The 19,519-nt window shown below is 42.3% G+C and overlaps 1 protein-coding gene across 2 annotated transcripts; it reads right to left on the reverse strand.

Annotated features, from left to right (window-relative positions):
- Nucleotides 1-1,265: 1,265 nt before the first annotated feature.
- Nucleotides 1,266-19,455, reverse strand: LOC142101701 (ficolin-2-like). Of its 2 annotated transcripts, none has more exons than XM_075186085.1 (8): nt 19,034-19,455; nt 10,351-10,464; nt 8,685-8,729; nt 7,585-7,614; nt 5,635-5,762; nt 4,999-5,128; nt 3,857-3,991; nt 1,266-2,166 (listed from the first exon to the last, which is right to left on the reverse strand). In XM_075186085.1, exons 2-8 carry the CDS (start codon nt 10,445-10,447, stop codon nt 1,919-1,921), a joined length of 813 nt encoding a protein of 270 aa, XP_075042186.1. In that variant the 5' UTR covers nt 10,448-10,464; nt 19,034-19,455; the 3' UTR covers nt 1,266-1,918. The 2 variants fall into 2 exon arrangements, with proteins under 2 accessions (XP_075042186.1, XP_075042185.1); XM_075186084.1 differs by lacking the exon at nt 19,034-19,455 and adding an exon at nt 13,549-13,664.
- Nucleotides 19,456-19,519: the final 64 nt, after the last annotated feature.

Genomic DNA, 19,519 nt, shown 5'->3' on the forward strand with positions numbered 1-19,519 from the left:
GTTGCAAAAACAAATTGCTCTCTAAGGAGCAGATACACAAACAGAAGGTGACAGGGGAGGAACTCCCAACCCGTTGATCCTAAAGGGACCGCAGTGTATCAGCTGCTGTGTCCAGATGATTATTGTTTCAAACCTTAATGACAGGCGCATATTGACGTTTAAAGTGCATTTTTTAAAGCAGGCTAAAATGCAAGTAAAACACATTGAGTTCATGCAGACGTTTAAAATGGGTTTAGATGCATTAAATAGGGACTGATTATCCAATAGGCTGACTAGGCTGCAGTCGAGGGCGCAAGCCTTTGTGGGGCTTAACATTTTGGGAGTGTAAAATTGTGACAGGGAGAGGTATATACTGAAATTGATCTTAAAATATAAGAGAATAGTCGTTTTCCAAAGTAAAAAAAAAAAAAACATGAAAGAAAAATGTAGTAAGGTTTTAATCATGACATATTCCCATGTTCCCATGGTAAAGGCTGAAGACAATAAGTCAGTCTTCGGTGGTGATTTGAGGATAAGCGACTAGGAGGAACGAGGTAGACAACAGGCGTAGGCCACCATCCCATCTTGACCCTCTAGCCCTAATTCACGCCTCTATTCTACTATACAGTCCTGACTTTACTTTAAACGAAGGAGCAACAAAGATTGCAATGGCCTTTTAAAAAGCCAAATGGGCTCAGTGTCAAAAACACGGGAACATAAAACATTGGTGGTGGGGGAGGTAAGGATGACACAATTTAAATTAAGGACGAGTTAATTTTCCTATGAGCCCGACGCGGTAAGCGAGCATATTAGCCTAAGGTTGCCTGAACCTTCAATCAGAAAAAAAATAATTCCTGACTGAATTGTTCAGATTTGTCAGAGGACAGATAATACCCAAAAATAATAAAATGAAATGTAGCCTGGGGAAAAAAAATAAACTAAATACTAATAATAACTGCTGCAAATCTAAACTTGAAAGAACTTTATATAACAAATCATAAATAAAAGTTCTTGTCTCCTGACTTGAGATATCTGACGTTCTATTTACATTTGCTATGGAACTGCAAGCGAATGTTCCCGTGATCAATCAGTTGCCACATATAACACCACATTGGGCAATTTCCCAATTTCAACAGCAACATTGCAGTGTGTGCAATGTGTCCAGCCCTGTTTTTATTGGTTTTCACGTGAGACTGAGAAGACAGAATTGTTCCTTCTATATTTCATTCAGTGCAAGTATATATATATATATATATATATATATATAAATTAAGGGAAGCAGTGGCTTTGATAAAACAAGCTTTATTAATATGCCAAACCTGCACATGCATAACTGTGTGTTCACTACTGAATTAAATATCTTGTGTTTTACTAATCACACCCTGCATCTATGGCTAGTTTAAAAGTGATGAAAAACCCTAAATTAAAAGGCTCACCAATACCTGCATTAATAATTAATTAGTTGCATAGTTCGTGTACCAAAAGGTTTATTGGCTAAACACTGTAGAGATGTAGCAAATGAGACTGAGGAACTGAAGTGCCCCCTTTGACTTGAGGTGCAGCCATTTTGTGAGCTGATCCAATATGGTTGAGAATGTGGTCATAGAGGATTCACTTAGTGCTGATTTCTCATGTCTGCAGGAGAGGTGTTGCCCATAGCAACCAATCATATTCAAGCTATTATTTTCTAGAATGTACTAGATAAATGATAGCAAGAATCGGATTGGTTGCTATGGGCAACACCTCCACCCCTTAGTGATAGTCCTGCTATAGGTGGGGAAGTTTTTTATTTGGTCAGGGTTCTGTTATTATAAGGATATGAGGCTATATTATTGAGTTAGAGATACTCAAACTATGGTTTCATCCTGTGTATGGTTATGTACCATGCGGTTCCTTTTCTACTTGCAAAACCATTTGGTCAATTTTACACTGAACACAATTATACAGGTCTGAACTTTATTTCAACCACTCTGTAGGAGTAGTTATATCCCTTGCCGGACAGCCAGTTGATGCCAGTTGCAGTGGTGGCGTGTTGTCCCTTCAGATACAAGCCATTCAGGTTAGAGTCATGGCAGACACCATACCACCAGGCTCCCCGATAATCTACAGCACAGTTTCCTGTATGAGCATCATTGTCCTGATCCCAGGTGGAGAAGGCTCGGTTGTTGTGGTAGGTCAGTGAGTCACCTAAGAAGGAGAGGTTTCAGTAAGATAGTATCTGGAAACTCTCCCAGTGGCGCACGCAGTGGGGGTTTCTGGGTTTCCAGAAACCCCCCCCTCCGCTAACTAAGTGCCCACCATATTGGCACTGTCCTATACAGCAGCCGCGGCGCTGTCAAAGAAGCGTCCGCGACGGTGCTGTATTGTATACAGCACCGCCGCAGACGCTTCTTTGACAGCGGCGCGGTTGCTGTATAGGACAGCGCTGCCGAATCGGAGCTGCTGCGCTTGCACAGCAGCTCTCTTGCGTGTTTTTTTTGGGTTTTTTTTGGGGGGGGCAGGGGGGAAACCCCCCCTGCCAATCCTGCGTGCGCCCCTGTTTCCGTTGTAATTCATTCTATACTGTCCTCATCTCTCTATCCCTTCTATATCTCTCTGTACTGTCCTCATCTCTCTACATTGTTCCACATCTCTCTATCCCTACTACATCTCTCTATACTGTCCTCATCTCTCTACATTGTTCCTCATTCCTATATCTCTACTACATCTCTCTACATTGTTCCTCATCTCTCTATCCCTTCTATATCTCTCTATACTGTACTCATCTCTCTACATTGTTCCTCATTCCTATATCTCTACTACATCTCTCTACATTGTTCCTCATCTCTCTATCCCTTCTATATCTCTCTATACTGTTCCTCATCTCTCTATCCCTTCAACATCTCTCTATACTGTCCTCATCTCTCTATCTCCACTACATCTCTCTATACTGTCCTCATCTCTCTATCTCTACTACATATCTCTATACTGTCCTCATCTCTCTATCTCTACTACATATCTCTATACTGTCCTCATCTCTCTATCTCCACTACATATCTCTATACTATTCCTCATCTCTCTATCTCCACTACATATCTCTATACTATTCCTCATCTCTCTATCTCCACTACATCTCTCTATACTGTTCCTCATCTCTCTATCTCTACTACATCTCTCTATCTCCACTACATCTCTCTATACTGTTCCTCATCTCTCTATCTCCACTATATCTCTCTATACTGTCCTCATCTCTCTATCTCCACTATATCTCTCTATACCGTTTCTTATTTCTCTATCCCCACTATATATCTCTATATTATTCCTCATCTCTTTACATTGGTTTATCTATCTATCTATGCTATCCTGATATCTGTCACATATCTTACTATTATAAGTGCTCATATGAAGCTGAACTATAAGTGTGGAGAAGTTTAAAGGATCACAGTACCTGAAATACAAGTTAGTTTATGTAAAATAGCTGCTAATAATCTTTCTCAAATATATATGTAGTGTTCTCATGTTTGACCTTCTATATATATTTGTTGTGCACATCTTTACCTCAAATGCCTTCAGTTCTTATAATTTCTTTAACTTTTGTATAGATAGATAGAGACAGGTAGACATAGATAGATAGATAGATAGATAGATAGATAGATAGATAGATAGATAGATAGATAGATATGAGATAGATAGATAGATAGATAGATAGATAGATAGATAGATAGATATGAGATAGATAGATAGATATGAGATAGATAGATAGATATGAGATAGATAGATAGATATGAGATAGATAGATAGATATGAGATAGATAGATAGATAGATATGAGATGGATAGATAGATGAATAGATAGATAGATAGATAGATAGATAGATAGATAGATAGAGGACCATTACCTGCATCTCCAGCCACAAATTTGCCAATATTCAGTGTGTATTTCTCTGTCTCTGAGCCCATTGTGAATTCATTGTACACTGCGTACGTTTTCTGATCTTCAAAGTCTATGAAGTCAACTCGCAACTGGAAGGTTCCTGTGTGGAATTAATTTATGGGTAAAAATCATTTGAATTTTTGATTCTTTGGAGTCTGTAAGTGTCATACAGCAGGCTCCCGACAATGGAGAGTTGGAGACTTCTATAGAAGAAACACGTTATTGACTTCCACAACTGATTTAATGGCAGGTACATAAAATTATGTTAAACAAAATTGAGCAAAACAGGTGTTTTCATGTTAAGAATGTAAGGAAGGGCACATTAAAATTGACAGGAAGGCTTTTAGAGGAGATGAAGGTGCTAAGGAACGGAGACAAAAACAATGGCTCTCTACAGAAGCTACACTCTGCAAATAAACTTAGCAGAACCTTTAAAGTACCTCAGAAAATGATTGGGTAAATTGTTTATAACCACAAAAATATGGTTAGTGTTAACTGTTTTTCAGATTCCCTAAAATGAGATCATTAGATATTTCTGGATTAAAATTATTAAAGACACTTGTACCCAGGGATCGAAGTTGGGCGGGTATACGATGGTATGCCATACGTCACTTCTCCTACTGCCTTCATTGTAAACTTATCACATTCCCTTCACTTACATTTTTCATACCGCCACTTCTAAATTTCCACTTTGACCACTGGTTGTACCACAATGTGTATTATTTGGAGTATCTAAAAAGACAGAAGCACTGGGAAAGTGATAAATGGAAGAAACATATGTGCTTTGAAACCCCAGGGTGATTGTTTGTGTTTTGGAAAAAGGTTCCCAATGTTTGCTTTCTGCTGTATAAAAAGCTGGTGAAAGGGTCCCTGGGGCTATGAATGGAGAGAGAAGGGTGAGCTCCATTCATCAGGCCCATTCCAGGACTACCAATCTACCAGACACTCAGCTTATAATCAGGAGTCGCACCTGTGTGGTGCAAAAAAAAAAATCCAATGAAGCATAAAATAGCACTGGGATATTCTTATGTATTTGATGACCCAAAGTAAATCTTCTTCTATCTCAATCCCCTTTTCTGGTGTTTCTTGGCCGGTTACAATTCTCACCTGTTCTTGTTAGCATATGGAGATTGTCATTTCCGAGCCAAAACTCACTCCGTTGGTTGCCGAAACCCTTCTTGTAGGTAGCCCAGTCACGGTAAAAATCTACAGATCCGTCCTGACGTCTTTGAAATACCTATATTTAAAACAAAAATATCCATGGATGTAATCAAAACCTACCTTCCATTATTCCCCCCCAAAAACAAAAAAATATCAGGAGAAAACAGGTCACGTTCCCGTTCCACACTGGCCATGACGCCATATCTTTATGGACACACCGCCATATGTTAGGCCACACCCATTTTACACACACTTAGAGGAAAGGCAGGACACAGTACAACTAGTACAAAGGGATTCACCCAACCTTATTTGAAACACTACCCAAAGTAAAATTCCAAAACGATGATCCTTAAGAAATATATTCAGACGCTTCACAGCAGAGAATCTAGGAAAGGTTTCCTTTAAAGTTATATGTGAGTTCATCACAAACAAATGAGACAGTTTATGTTCGGAATGTTATAACATTACAAATGTTTCTTTGGAATCTTTTGCCAAATTCCATTTAATATAAAATGGTTGATATTAAGAAAACAATCACTATTCAGTTAATACAAGAATATTATTGGCCAATTCTGAACTTACCATCCAGCCTCCACCATCGGTCTCCATGTCGCACATCACCGGCAGTGCACGTCCTTCTTCGGGGGAGATGATGTACCAGCCGCTCAACAAGAATCCTTGTTCCTGAATCTCTTTACAGTTTCTGGATACTTAAACAAAAAAGAGAGATCCTGACACACCAGGTCTGTACCTATAGATATATTGATTTAGATTATCTCCCAAATGTTTTATCTTAATATTGTTCCAATTCATTCAAAACACACATATGGACATGCTACCACTTATCCAAACATAGATTTATGGAGAGAAAGAAATAGTTTTATTGCAGTGCACAAATCTAATAGACTAACTTACTTTAATACTTATAATATTTCTTTACTGTACGGCTTACAATTAAAAGGACACAATTTTCATCATCATCTATTTATTTATATAGCACGACTAATTCCGCAGCGCTGTACAGAGAACTCATTCACATCAGTCTCTGTGCCATAGGAGCTTACAGTCTAAATTCCCTAACATACACACAGACCGAGAGAGACTAAGGGCAATTTAATAGCAGCCAGTTAACCTAAAAGTATGTTTTTTTGGGAGTGTGGGAGGAAACCGGAGCACCCGGAGGAAACTCACGCAAACACAGGGAGAACATACAAACTCCACACAGATAAGACCATGGTCGGGAATCGAACTCATGTCCCCAGTGCTGTAAGGCAGAAGTGCTAACACTAAGCCACTGTGCTGCCCTCAAATAACTTTATTTGATCTTTTTTTATATGTATATAATTGAACTCCTTTATCCCTCTTTTTACTGAGGACTGGAGATATCCCCCATGTACACCGACCACGCGTTTCGCTGTTTGTGCTTTATTATTTATTGTGCTAACATTCTGAAAGGACTATAACCTAGGAAGGTAATTGACTGCTTTGAGTAGTGATGGTTCCGATTATTATATATATTCTTTTATTAGTGCACCATATTTGTAGCCAGGAAGAAATAATTACATTTATACACTAAGAACTAAATGTGCTTCTCTACAAGCAACAAATTAATTAATTTAGCTAGCCAAATACAACTGAACCAACAGACAAAGAACACGTGAATGGGAGTATTATAACTTGTTCACTACGGGAAAAGTTAACCTGTTTTCAGTGAGACGGTCATACAGAGTGTGATACCTTCTCTGAAGGGAGAAAACTTCGCACCTAATTTGTTGGCTATATATCAAATTGCAAATCTCAGAATTAGAGGTTATTCTATAAAGTCAATGGGCCTGAGTCATGAAGGATAGTAAGGCAAAAAAAGGAGCAAATGTTCTCCAGGACAAACCATGTTACAATTCAAGGGGTGCAAATTAGTTTATAATATTGAACATAAGTTAAATACTGGCTGCTTTTTAATGTGGCACACAAATACTTGCTAGCTTTATATGTACACTGAAATGTAAAGTTAATCTAGGACATGTCCTATCCCAACTATAAATCTGTCCCCACATTTTAAATTTACCTCCCCCCTCCGATGCAACATGGTTTTGCCCAGGTGCAAAGTTACTCATTTTAATACTTTGCTCTCCTTAATGACTCAGGCCCAAAATAAGTATTACTGACTAATACATCCCATACAACAAGGACACATTTCCAGGGTGGTTTTATAACACACCACACTACACATATATTAATATATTTCACTGATCTATTGATTTTATTTCAATTTATATACATATAACGAAAGTTCAAACAACAAAGGTGCATCCTTTAATTAATTTCAAGCTATAGAGTAAACAAATATTATAAATATTAAAGTAATTTAGTCTATTAAATTTGTGCACCACAATAGAACACTTTCTTTCCCTCCATGACTTTCTGGATACTGAAAGAGACGGTTTACAAACCGGCCCCTCTGAGAAAGTCACGTGATCTCTGCTCACAGCCTATGGGAGCACAGATATTGACTCATCAATCACACAGCATTACCTCCTGTGATGAAAGCATCTCCACTGCTACCTGCGCGTAAAAAAGTAGAAAAAAAAAAAAAAGAATAAGAAATATATCATTCAACAAACTCACAGCTTGATACATTTACCCCTTAAACTTGTACTAGACTGACAAAAGTTTGTTGTTGATTGGTTGATGTGCTGGTTGGTTTATCTACACATGGCGGAAACCATTTATGGCAAAAACACCTTGAAGCTAATATATCATAATATTAAATGTCAAACGCGTTGGATTTTGTAACAGTCTCTGAGGTTTCCCTGATACAAGACTCTTGGGTGCTATGTTTTACCCATGTATTGTGGAAACATTGACCTTTACTAATCAAATGGAACACCCAGACTTCCAGACAGTCTTTGAATTAGAGGAAAATTTTGGGAACATAGAAAGACGCAATTATTTGCATTCAGTATTTTTTTATTAACTTGTTTATCTTGCTAATCCTACAAATATGCAGGGGGTTAATGACACAATGCACGTTATATACTGAAGTAAACAGAAGTAATTTTTTTTGTCTTATACCCTGTTTAGACATTATTCCTATCTTTCTTATAATCTATTACTCATTACAACACTATACTTTAGTTTTTTTCTGGTTCTTGTTTTCTTTTTTTTTTTGCATTTATGTACCATGTACGACGAGCCTGGAGAATCTGTGTGTGAAACTACAAGCCCCAGCATGCTTTGCCAGTAGATAGCCAGTTTCACAACACCTGGAGAGCCAGGCCTGATATATACCTACTCTCCTGGAATTCCCGGGAGGCTCCCAAATTTCAGGGAGTCCTCCCGGACTCCTAGAAGAGTAGGCAAACCTCTCGGATTCGCGGAAATTCACGGCATTGAATGTCGGGGGCAGGGATTACTCGCATCATTACTCATTACGCTCTGCCCCCACTATTCAATGCTGTGAATATCATCATTTTATAGTAGGGCGGGGCTATAGTGACGCAACGTTGTTACCACGCCCCCTCCCACCCCGTCACATGACTTCTCTCCCTGGTGAGAAATTTTGAAAGTTTGCATTTATGAGATATACAATGTCTGAAAGTGTAAATAAAGTACAATCTAGTTTTTACCGTTACCTTTTTGGCCTGGGGGACCTATTTTTCCAGGGATTCCGTGATTTCCTGAATGCATTAACAAAAATAGTATTACTGAGAGCTCAGATATTATTATTACTAATAAAATTACTATTTATTATGTTAGCAAAATATTGTAACAATCAAACTGTGGATGTTACTTTTGCCCTTAAATGTTTTTCTATTACAAGCCCCATTCCATAATTCCCTTACTCTCACGCCTTAGTAATATCACTGGTATCTAATACACTGACTGCATGTTTATGAATACTGGTTCAGGCTACATATTTGCTGCTTCATTGTGTGTACACAGCAACCAGTTATACAGCTCTGCTCTTGTAATACACAATAACCCCCATTGTTCCCTCCACTCACCAGCTTGTGAGAAGAATAAGAGACAGACTTGTGTGAATCAGTAAAAGTTTAAAATTGTTGCAAAGAAACACAAATAAGTTGTACGGCGATTCACTGCCACTGCTAGGATTCCTATATTTTACCAGCAAAAATGTCCAACTTAACCCTCGTCCACTCTTCTTCCTGCACTGTAACCTATGACTTATTGTCCCCTTATCCCCTTCCTTCGCTTAGGCTGGGTACACACAGAAAATTTCTCTCGATGCGATATAGTTTAATGATTTTACCAATGAATGAAAGTCCCGATCAGCCGATTCATGTGTACACACTATACACGTTCTACATGATTTACCATCAGATCTGTGCTCTTCATCTCTCATAACCATCGCCTGAAAAGATCCTGACTCTGTAAACTCTATGGAGATCTATGGACACTGCTGGTGGTGAGTGTGTACACACTGCAGGATTTGCCCGATATCGTTCCATCGTTTATAGATTGTTAGTCCGGTTATAAAGAGAGAGATGGTGTCGGTGGATTGGGAGAGAGGTGGTGTCAGTGGGTTGGGAGAGAGATGGTGTCAGTGGGTTGGAAGAGAGATGGCGTCGGTGGGTTGGAAGAGAGATGGCGTCGGTGGGTTGGAAGAGAGATGGCGTCGGTGGGTTGGGAGAGAGATGGCGTCGGTGGGTTGGGAGAGAGATGGTGTCGGTGGGTTGGGAGAGAGATGGTGTCGGTGGGTTGGGAGAGAGATGGTGTCGGTGGGTTGGGAGAGAGATGGTGTCGGTGGGTTGGGAGAGAGATGGTGTCGGTGGGTTGGGAGAGAGATGGTGTTGGTGGGTTGGGAGAGAGATGGTGTCGATGGGTTGGGAGAGAGATGGTGTCGGTGGGTTGGGAGAGAGATGGTGTCGGTGGGTAGGGAGAGAGATGGCGTCGGTGGGTTGGAAGAGAGATGGTGTCGGTGGGTTGGGAGAGAGATGGTGTCGGTGGGTTGGGAGAGAGATGGTGTCGGTGGGTTGGGAGAGAGATGGTGTCAGTGGGTTGGGAGAGAGATGGTGCCACTGGGATGGGAGAGAGATGGTGTTGGTGGATTGGAACGGAGATGGTGTTTAGGGAGAGAGAAGGACAAGAGAAGACAATGAAGATGGAAAAGGCAAAGGAAGGTGGAACGGAACTCATGGAAATAGTAGATATAAACAAATGGGGACAGTTTAATCCATACAAGGAAAAGAGAATAGAAAGCTGTAGAGGTTCTCTAGAGAGGACAGTTCTGGTACATTTTCTCCCAGAAAAATCACTGGTTGTTAGTATAAAATATACCTCTCTCCCCTTGGTCACCCTTCTCTCCTTTTGGTCCTGAGGCTCCTGGAATCCCGGGACAGGGCTGGATAATTGCGAATTTATCTGTCTCGCTCATACCAACCAGTTTAACTTCTAAAGACAAATACTAAAGTTGAAGGTGAACATTTATCGCAAACATTAGGAAGATCAATAATAAATATTAGATCATCTTACAATTATATTATGTCACAGCCATGCATAAAATAAAGCATTATCGCATGATGAGTAATACAGGATCAACAGTTGATCAGATTTTTGGCAGTTTACAGCACAAGTTACCCTCTCACCAGGAATCCAAAAGGGAGTTCTGTCTTCTAACTTCATTTAATATTATGTATTGTTTTTATTAGCCCTCCTGCATCTATTACTAAATGCTCTTTCTGCCTTTCCTTTTCACCAAAGCCTGTTTATTTTCATCACTGCCTATGTATACAATAGATCCCAGCTCTCCTGTTTTATGTGCGTTGGATACCATTAAATCCACAGTACAGTTTTGTGTCATATCCTATGGTAATGAAAATTAAAAATAAAATATTTCTCTAAAGTAAGACGTCCCTAAATGAAGTGTTTGCTTTTAACTATTACATTTCTCTAAAAATCATTTGAATATCTTAAAAGTTTTGAATATCTTGCTAAGTTTACAGACAGTACTATATTTCAAAGAACTTAAAGTGACTTCTGTTTGGAAAGAAAAGGATACATGATGTAGTCACTTGTGCAGAAGAGACACAGGACCAGAGACCGGGAAAAGAAGAAGAGACACCTTGGGGAAAAGAAGAAGAGACACAGGACTAGACTTGGGGAAAAGAAGAAGAGACACAGGACTAGACACAAGGAAAAGAAGAAGAGACACAGGATTAGACACAAGGAAAAGAAGAAGAGACACGGGACTAGACACAAGGAGAAGAAAAAGAGACACAGGACTAGACACAAGGAGAAGAAGAAGAGACACAGGACTAGACACAAGGAGAAGAAGAAGAGAGACACAGGACTAGACACAAGGAGAAGAAGAAGAGAGACACAGGACTAGACACAAGGAGAAGAAGAAGAGAGACACAGGACTAGACACAAGGAGAAGAAGAAGAGAGACACAGGACTAGACACAAGGAGAAGAAGAAGAGAGACACAGGACTAGACACAAGGAGAAGAAGAAGAGAGACACAGGACTAGACAAAAGGAGAAGAAGAAGAGAGACACAGGACTAGACACAAGAAGAAGAAGAAGAGACACAGGACTAGACACAAGGAGAAGAAGAAGAGACACAGGACTAGACACAAGGAGAAGAAGAAGAGACACAGGACTAGACACAAGGAGAAGAAGACGAGACACAGGACTAGACACAAGGAAAAGAAGAAGAGACACAGGACTAGACACAAGGAAAAGAAGAAGAGACACAGGACTAGACACAAGAAGAAGAAAAAGAGACACAGGACTAGACACAAGGAGAAGAAGAAGAGACACAGGACTAGACACAAGGAAAAGAAGAAGAGACACAGGACTAGACACAAGGAGAAGAAGAAGAGACACGGGACTAGACACAAGGAGAAGAAGAAGAGACACAGGACTAGACACAAGGAGAAGAAGAAGAGACACAGGACTAGACACAAGGAAAAGAAGAAGAGACACAGGACTAGACGCAAGGAAAAGAAGAAGAGACACAGGACTAGACACAAGGAGAAGAAGAAGAGAGACACAGGACTAGACACAAGGAGAAAAAGAAGAGACACAGGACTAGACGCAAGGAGAAAAAGAAGAGACACAGGACTAGACGCAAGGAGAAGAAGAAGAGACACAGGACTAGACGCAAGGAGAAGAAGAAGAGACACAGGATTAGACGCGAGGAAAAGAAGAAGAAGAGACACAGGACTAGACACAAGGAGAAGAAGAAGAGAGACACAGGACTAGACACAAGGAGAAAAAGAAGAGACACAGGACTAGACGCAAGGAGAAAAAGAAGAGACACAGGACTAGACGCAAGGAGAAGAAGAAGAGACACAGGACTAGACGCAAGGAGAAGAAGAAGAGACACAGGATTAGACGCGAGGAAAAGAAGAAGAAGAGACACAGGACTAGACACAAGGAGAAGAAGAAGAGAGACACAGGACTAGACACAAGGAGAAGAAGAAGAGAGACACAGGACTAGACACAAGGAGAAGAAGAAGAGAGACACAGGACTAGACAAAAGGAGAAGAAGAAGAGAGACACAGGACTAGACACAAGAAGAAGAAGAAGAGACACAGGACTAGACACAAGGAGAAGAAGAAGAGACACAGGACTAGACACAAGGAGAAGAAGAAGAGACACAGGACTAGACACAAGGAGAAGAAGACGAGACACAGGACTAGACACAAGAAGAAGAAAAAGAGACACAGGACTAGACACAAGGAGAAGAAGAAGAGACACAGGACTAGACACAAGGAAAAGAAGAAGAGACACAGGACTAGACACAAGGAGAAGAAGAAGAGACACGGGACTAGACACAAGGAGAAGAAGAAGAGACACAGGACTAGACACAAGGAGAAGAAGAAGAGACACAGGACTAGACACAAGGAAAAGAAGAAGAGACACAGGACTAGACGCAAGGAAAAGAAGAAGAGACACAGGACTAGACACAAGGAGAAGAAGAAGAGAGACACAGGACTAGACACAAGGAGAAAAAGAAGAGACACAGGACTAGACGCAAGGAGAAAAAGAAGAGACACAGGACTAGACGCAAGGAGAAGAAGAAGAGACACAGGACTAGACGCAAGGAGAAGAAGAAGAGACACAGGACTAGACGCAAGGAGAAAAAGAAGAGACACAGGACTAGACGCAAGGAGAAGAAGAAGAGACACAGGATTAGACGCGAGGAAAAGAAGAAGAAGAGACACAGGACTAGACACAAGGAGAAGAAGAAGAGAGACACAGGACTAGACACAAGGAAAAGAAGGAGAGACACAAGGAAAAGCAGAAGAGACACAGGACTAGACACAAGGAAAAGAAGAAGAGACACAGGACTAGACACAAGGAGAAGAAGAAGAGACACAGGACTAGACACAAGGAACAGAAGAAGAGACACAGGGCTAGACACAAGGAGAAGAAGAAGAGACACAGGACTAGACACAAGGAATAGTAGAAGAAGAGACACAGCACATTTATGCTCTGTCCCTGTGCACTCTAGGAGTTTGATACACTCACCTGGGCAGCTGTTTACAGCCGAGGAAAGTGTGGCCAGTGGCCAGCACACAGACAGTATGATCAGCAACATGGCAGATTTCCTTTACTTCCTTCTAGAACTTGGCTATATATGTTACAGAGTCCAGGACATTCCAGACTTAAATCCAACCCTGGTTTCAAAGTAAATTAAATTTTTTTTTACAAAAAAAAAAAATGTGTTAAATACGTTTCTGGCCAGGATTCAGACTTATCAGGAAGAGGAATGTTAAACATTTTCAAAAGAAATTGTAGAACTTGCAATTAATACTTGCAAAGCAATAACTTGTAACGTCGTGGGGGAGGGGGGGGGGGATTTGTAACAGATTCTTTGCACCTTTTCATTTACAATCTTCATCTCCTCCTCATCTGCGTGTCCCCATTCTGGTAGCAGACAATGACCTGTCCTCTCTTGTGAACGTATCAGTGAGCACAGGACGGCATGTGGCAGGTTGATGTTATGATGTAAGGAGGAGAATGGAGGCAGAGGGAAGCCACAGGCTGAATTTACATACTGGAAAAGGCAGGGTCCCTGTCACTCACCGGACTGTTAGTGCCTCTAGGTTGGGACATGGGTCTCTCTCGCTCCTGCCAGCGCCTCTCCTGAGCCGCAGCCGTCCACCATCTTGACTAAGATTGCTCATGTGCAGAAACTCTGAACTGTTAATACCTCGCCTCTAGTCTCATTGGTTAATTAATCACCTCTCAGTACTTAAGGCACCTGTTGCCCTATTACCTTTGCCTGTTCTTGGTTCTCATTCCTTGAGACTCTGCGGTGTTTCCTGTTTCTGCTCGTGTTATCCGTTTGCTCTGGACAAGTCTCCTCTCCACATCGGTAGTAGAACTTACCCGCTGCAGACTACTCTCGCTACCTCCATTATCTGCCTGCTTCTGGACAAGTCTCCTCTCCACATCAGTAGTAGAACTTACCCGCTGCAGACTACTCTCGCTACCTCCGTTACCTACCTGCTCCTGGACAAGTCTCCTCTCCACATCGGTAGTAGAACTTACCCGCTGCAGACTACTCTCGCTACCTCCGTTACCTGCCTGCTCCTGGACAAGTCTCCTCTCCACATCAGTACTAGAACTTACCCGCTGCAGACTACTCTCGCTACCTCCGTTACCTGCCTGCTCCTGGACAAGTCTCCTCTCCACATCAGTAGTAGAACTTACCCGCTGCAGACTACTCTCGCTACCTCCGTTACCTGCCTGCTTCTGGACAAGTCTCCTCTCCACATCGGTAGAACTTACCCGCTGCAGACTACTCTCGCTACCTCCGTTATCTGCCTGCTCCTGGACAAGTCTCCTCTCCACATCAGTAGTAGAACTTACCCGCTGCAGACTACTCTCACTACCTCCGTTACCTGCCTGCTCCTGGACAAGTCTCCTCTCCACATCGGTAGTAGAACTTACCCGCTGCAGACTACTCTCGCTACCTCCGTTACCTGCCTGCTTCTGGAAAAGTCTCCTCTCCACATCGGTAGTAGAACTTACCCGCTGCAGACTACTCTCGCTACCTCCGTTACCTGCCTGCTCCTGTACAAGTCTCCTCTCCATATCGGTAGTAGAACTTACCCGCTGCAGACTACTCTCGCTACCTCCGTTACCTGCCTGCTTCTGGACAAGTCTCCTCTCCACATCGGTAGTAGAACTTACCCGCTGCAGACTACTCTTGCTACCTCCGTTACCTGCCTGCTCCTGGACAAGTCTCCTCTCCACATCGGTAGTAGAACTTACCTGCTGCAGACTACTCTCGCTACCTCCGTTACCTGCCTGCTCCTGGACAAGTATTCTCTCCACATCAGTAGTAGAACTTACCCGCTGCAGACTACTCTCGCTACCTCCGTTACCTGCCTGCTCCTGGACAAGTCTCCTCTCCACATCGGTAGTAGAACTTACCCGCTGCAGACTACTCTCGCTACCTCCGTTACCTGCCTGCTCCTGGACAAGTCTCCTCTCCACATCGGTAGTAGAACTTACCCGCTGCAGACTACTCTCGCTACCTCCGTTACCTGCCTGCTCCTGGACAAGTCTCCTCTCCACATCAGTAGTAGAACTTACCCGCTGCAGACTACTCTCGCTACTCCGTTACATGCCTGCACCTGGACAAGTCTCCTCTCCACATCGGTAGTAGAACTTACCCGCTGCAGACTACTCTCGCTACCTCCGTTACCTGCCTGCTCCTGGACAAGTCTCCTCTCCTCATCGGTAGTAGAACTTACCCGCTGCAGACTACTCTCGCTACCTCCGTTACCTGCCTGCTCCTGGACAAGTCTCCTCTCCACATCAGTAGTAGAACTTACCTGCTGCAGACTACTCTCGCTACCACCGTTACCTGCCTGCTCCTGGACAAGTCTCCTCTCCACATCGGTAGTAGAACTTACCCGCTGCAGACTACTCTCGCTACCTCCGTTACCTGCCTGCTCCTGGACAAGTCTTCTCTCCACATCGGTAGTAGAACTTACCCGCTGCAGACTACTCTCGCTACCTCCGTTACCTGCCTGCTCCTGGACAAGTCTCCTCTATACATCAGTGGTACAACTTGCCTATTGCAGACCACTCACGTTGCTCCGTTACATGCCTGCACCTGGACAAGTCTTCCCTTCACATCAGTGGTACAACTTGCCTATTGCAGACCACTCACGTTACTCCGTTCCACGCCTGCACCTGGACAAGTCTTCCCTTCACATCAGTGGTACAACTTGCCTATTGCAGACCACTCACGGTACTCCGTTCCACGCCTGCGCCTGGACAAGTCTTCCCTTCACATCAGTGGTACAACTTGCCAATTGCAGACCACTCACGCTATTCTGTTACACACCTGCGCTGGACAAGTCTTCTCTACATATCCGTGGTGAAACTTACCAGCTGTAGACCATTCATGTTTCCTTGTGATATAGCTACTACTCTGTATGGTACCTATTAGCTGGACTAAAGTCTACAAGTGGCTTTGTATTGTAGCTGCAAGTCGCTGACTCTTCTACTATATTGTTGATTGGTCTTTGCCTAACGTTATCCAGTTTTCAAGTACTGGCCTGCTATATGCTACATGCGTGCTAAGGCACTTGGGGCTAGATTTACTAAGCGGCGGGTTTGAAAAAGTGGGGATGTTGCCTATAGCAACCAATCAGATTCTAGCTATCATTTTGTAGAAGGTACTAAATAAATGAAAGCTAGAATCTGATTGGTTGCTATAGGCAACATCCCCACCTTTTCAAACCCGCAGCTTAGTAAATCTAGCCCTTGGACTCTTTCCTCATTTTATCCTGTTTACTAAACTGCTGTACCATCACAGTTCCACGGTGCCAAGACTCAGCATTTATACTATTGACATTCCTTTCCTCTATTCTACTGTATGGTTCCACTGATTCACCACACTACCCAGAGGTCCGCACTTCTGGTAAGTGTAGCTACACCTGGTGAATTCTGGGTAAAACTCCTAGTGCCCGTGACAGTCCCCAACAGCACCTGCTTGTGACGTGGGGCATAATTTAAACTGATGCGCATAGATTGTGGTGTCACTTTAATGTTTTGTGTATTTACTAGACTACATTTTGCATAGAATATTTGTCACTAGATTGTTTTTGTTTTTTTTAAAGTATATGAAGTTTTCATATATTTCATTGTCAGAGTAAAACCATGCCCATGTGTGCTTTATTGTATATGGGTCATCTAAATGTTCTCTGTATATGGGTCAGTTTGGCATATCAGAACAATCTCCCTGGCATTCTTCCCTCTACTCCTCCTTCTAACTGTGACCCCATAGTATATTTACTAAACTACGGGTTTGATAAAGTGAAGATGTTGCCATAAGCAACCAATCAGATTCTAGCTGTCATTTTGTAGAATGTACTGAATAAATAACTGGAATCTGATTGGTTGCTATAGGCAACATCTCCACTTTTTCAAACACACAATTTAGTAACTATACCCTTAGGTATCTTAGTCCTGATTGACTTGACCTTTAGCCAGAGTCTAGCTGGGCTGGGGAGGGGGCATCTGTTTCTTGGGCGGATCTCATATTGGGCTAATGTTAATGTTCTGCAAGCCAACTGGCCATACAGAGTATAAAAAATTAGTGAAATTTCCGAAATAAAATAAATATTTGATTTGCAATAAAAGTAAGTGTTAGCCCTCAACTGAACAGGAAATGTAAGTAAAAGTTCAAATATCTCAAGCTCTGTCAATGTATGGCAAGTTTTACACAAGGCAACTTGTATTTTACAATAGGTTTAGTGGCTTTTTAAGTAAGGGCATTACCTGCCTTATAGGTTTAAAAAGACATATTGGAGGCAGTACATTTATTTTCTAACTTGTTTGTTTTTTTTTTTTATCTTATATCACTATGTAACGGGAAACAGGCCAATCGAGAAATGAAAGGCTTCCAATGTCAGAGAAATAATCTGTACAAATAAGGTTGATTAACAAGGAGTGGCAACAATGAAGGAGTTGTTATTATGACCTGTGAATAGCAGTTTATTCATAGATTTCATGTTGGTTTGTTTTGCAATCAAAGAACTCTTTCTAAACGGTGGACTGAGGGCAAATTCCACTCCACTCCCTATTAGTTAAACAATTGATCAGAGACCCACCTGGAAATTGCGAACAGAACATGCGCCATCATTAAGAACCAGGTATCTTCCACTCTCCCTATACAGCTTTATATTGTTTATTTGTACAAGTCCACCGTAGTACGCAGAACAGAGAATATGTGATCACTCACATCCGACTCTGCTACACTGGAGCTTACAGTCTAAATTCCCTGCCACACAGCACACACACGGAAACACAAACACGCAGAATCCATGTTTTGTCAGCAATTAACCTACCGGTTGTTGTAGGACTGCGGGAGGAAACTGGAGCGCCCGGTGGAAACCTGCGCTATTGCTGGGAGAACATACAAACTCCACACAGGTAGGGCCCTGGTCAGAATTAGTAGAGGACATTGTGGAATAATTGATGCAGAGGATGCATCAGATGGCCATTTTTTGGTGTAAGGATACTGAGCTGGCATCATAACGGTTAATTTACCGATTCGCCGGGAAATGCGCATGACTGACCGAGCTAAATCGGGTTCACGCTATTGTCAGTGGTGACCACTTAACGTATAGGGTGAAGCCCAGAGGCGAAACTAATGACGGCACGGCCAGTGCACGGCACCAGGGCCCATGGCGATAATAGGGCCTGTTGCAGCCATAGGCGTCCTTGCACCAGGGCCCATAACATGGTAGTTCCGCCTCCGTTAAAGCACCGTCGCCAGCGAAATCTACGTTTTTTGCTAGATATAGTGCTTTTCAGTTTTTAATAAATACATCCCTTAGGATTTCTGAAAGGTTTATCTTGATGGACCTGGGTATTTTTTCAACTTGATTTAACTAAATAATCGTTACCTCCCTTGAGAACACGCGCTCAGTAAAACGCTGCTAGGCTAGAGGCACGCTATATAAGGGTAAATATATTGTAGAGGTACCTGGGATAATTGGATCCTGATCGGCCAAGTTAGACACTACTCTTTGCTGAGGCGCGGAATCTAACGAAGCAGATGGTCTTCACCAGGGACCCCCGCAAGGAGGTTTGGACATAGTTGCTTCTACTACGCAGGTTGCGGCCCTCTTGAGGCGTATCTGGTGACACCGGCAGGGAGAGAATCAGTAGGAGAGAAACACGAGAGATACTTGAGGCAACTGTCTGCGAACAGCAGGAAAAGATACCACTGGAATGGTGGAGCGGTGCAATAGCCTGCGAACTGCAGGGTAGATACCACTGGAATGGTGGTGAAGTGCAATAGCCTGCGGACTGCAGGGTAGACAGCTGAGATCCACGTCTAGCTCCTCACAGAGTTGGTAACCCAAAGAACAGGCACAGACAATAGGGAGGAGGTGCCTTATATAGTGGAAGGCTGGATTGGGAGCCAATGATTGAACGCAGAAGAATTAAAGGAGATCAGAACCTTGCA

The sequence above is a fragment of the Mixophyes fleayi genome, chromosome 9 (genome assembly GCF_038048845.1).
Source record: "Mixophyes fleayi isolate aMixFle1 chromosome 9, aMixFle1.hap1, whole genome shotgun sequence".
Classification (NCBI taxonomy): domain Eukaryota; kingdom Metazoa; phylum Chordata; class Amphibia; order Anura; family Limnodynastidae; genus Mixophyes; species Mixophyes fleayi.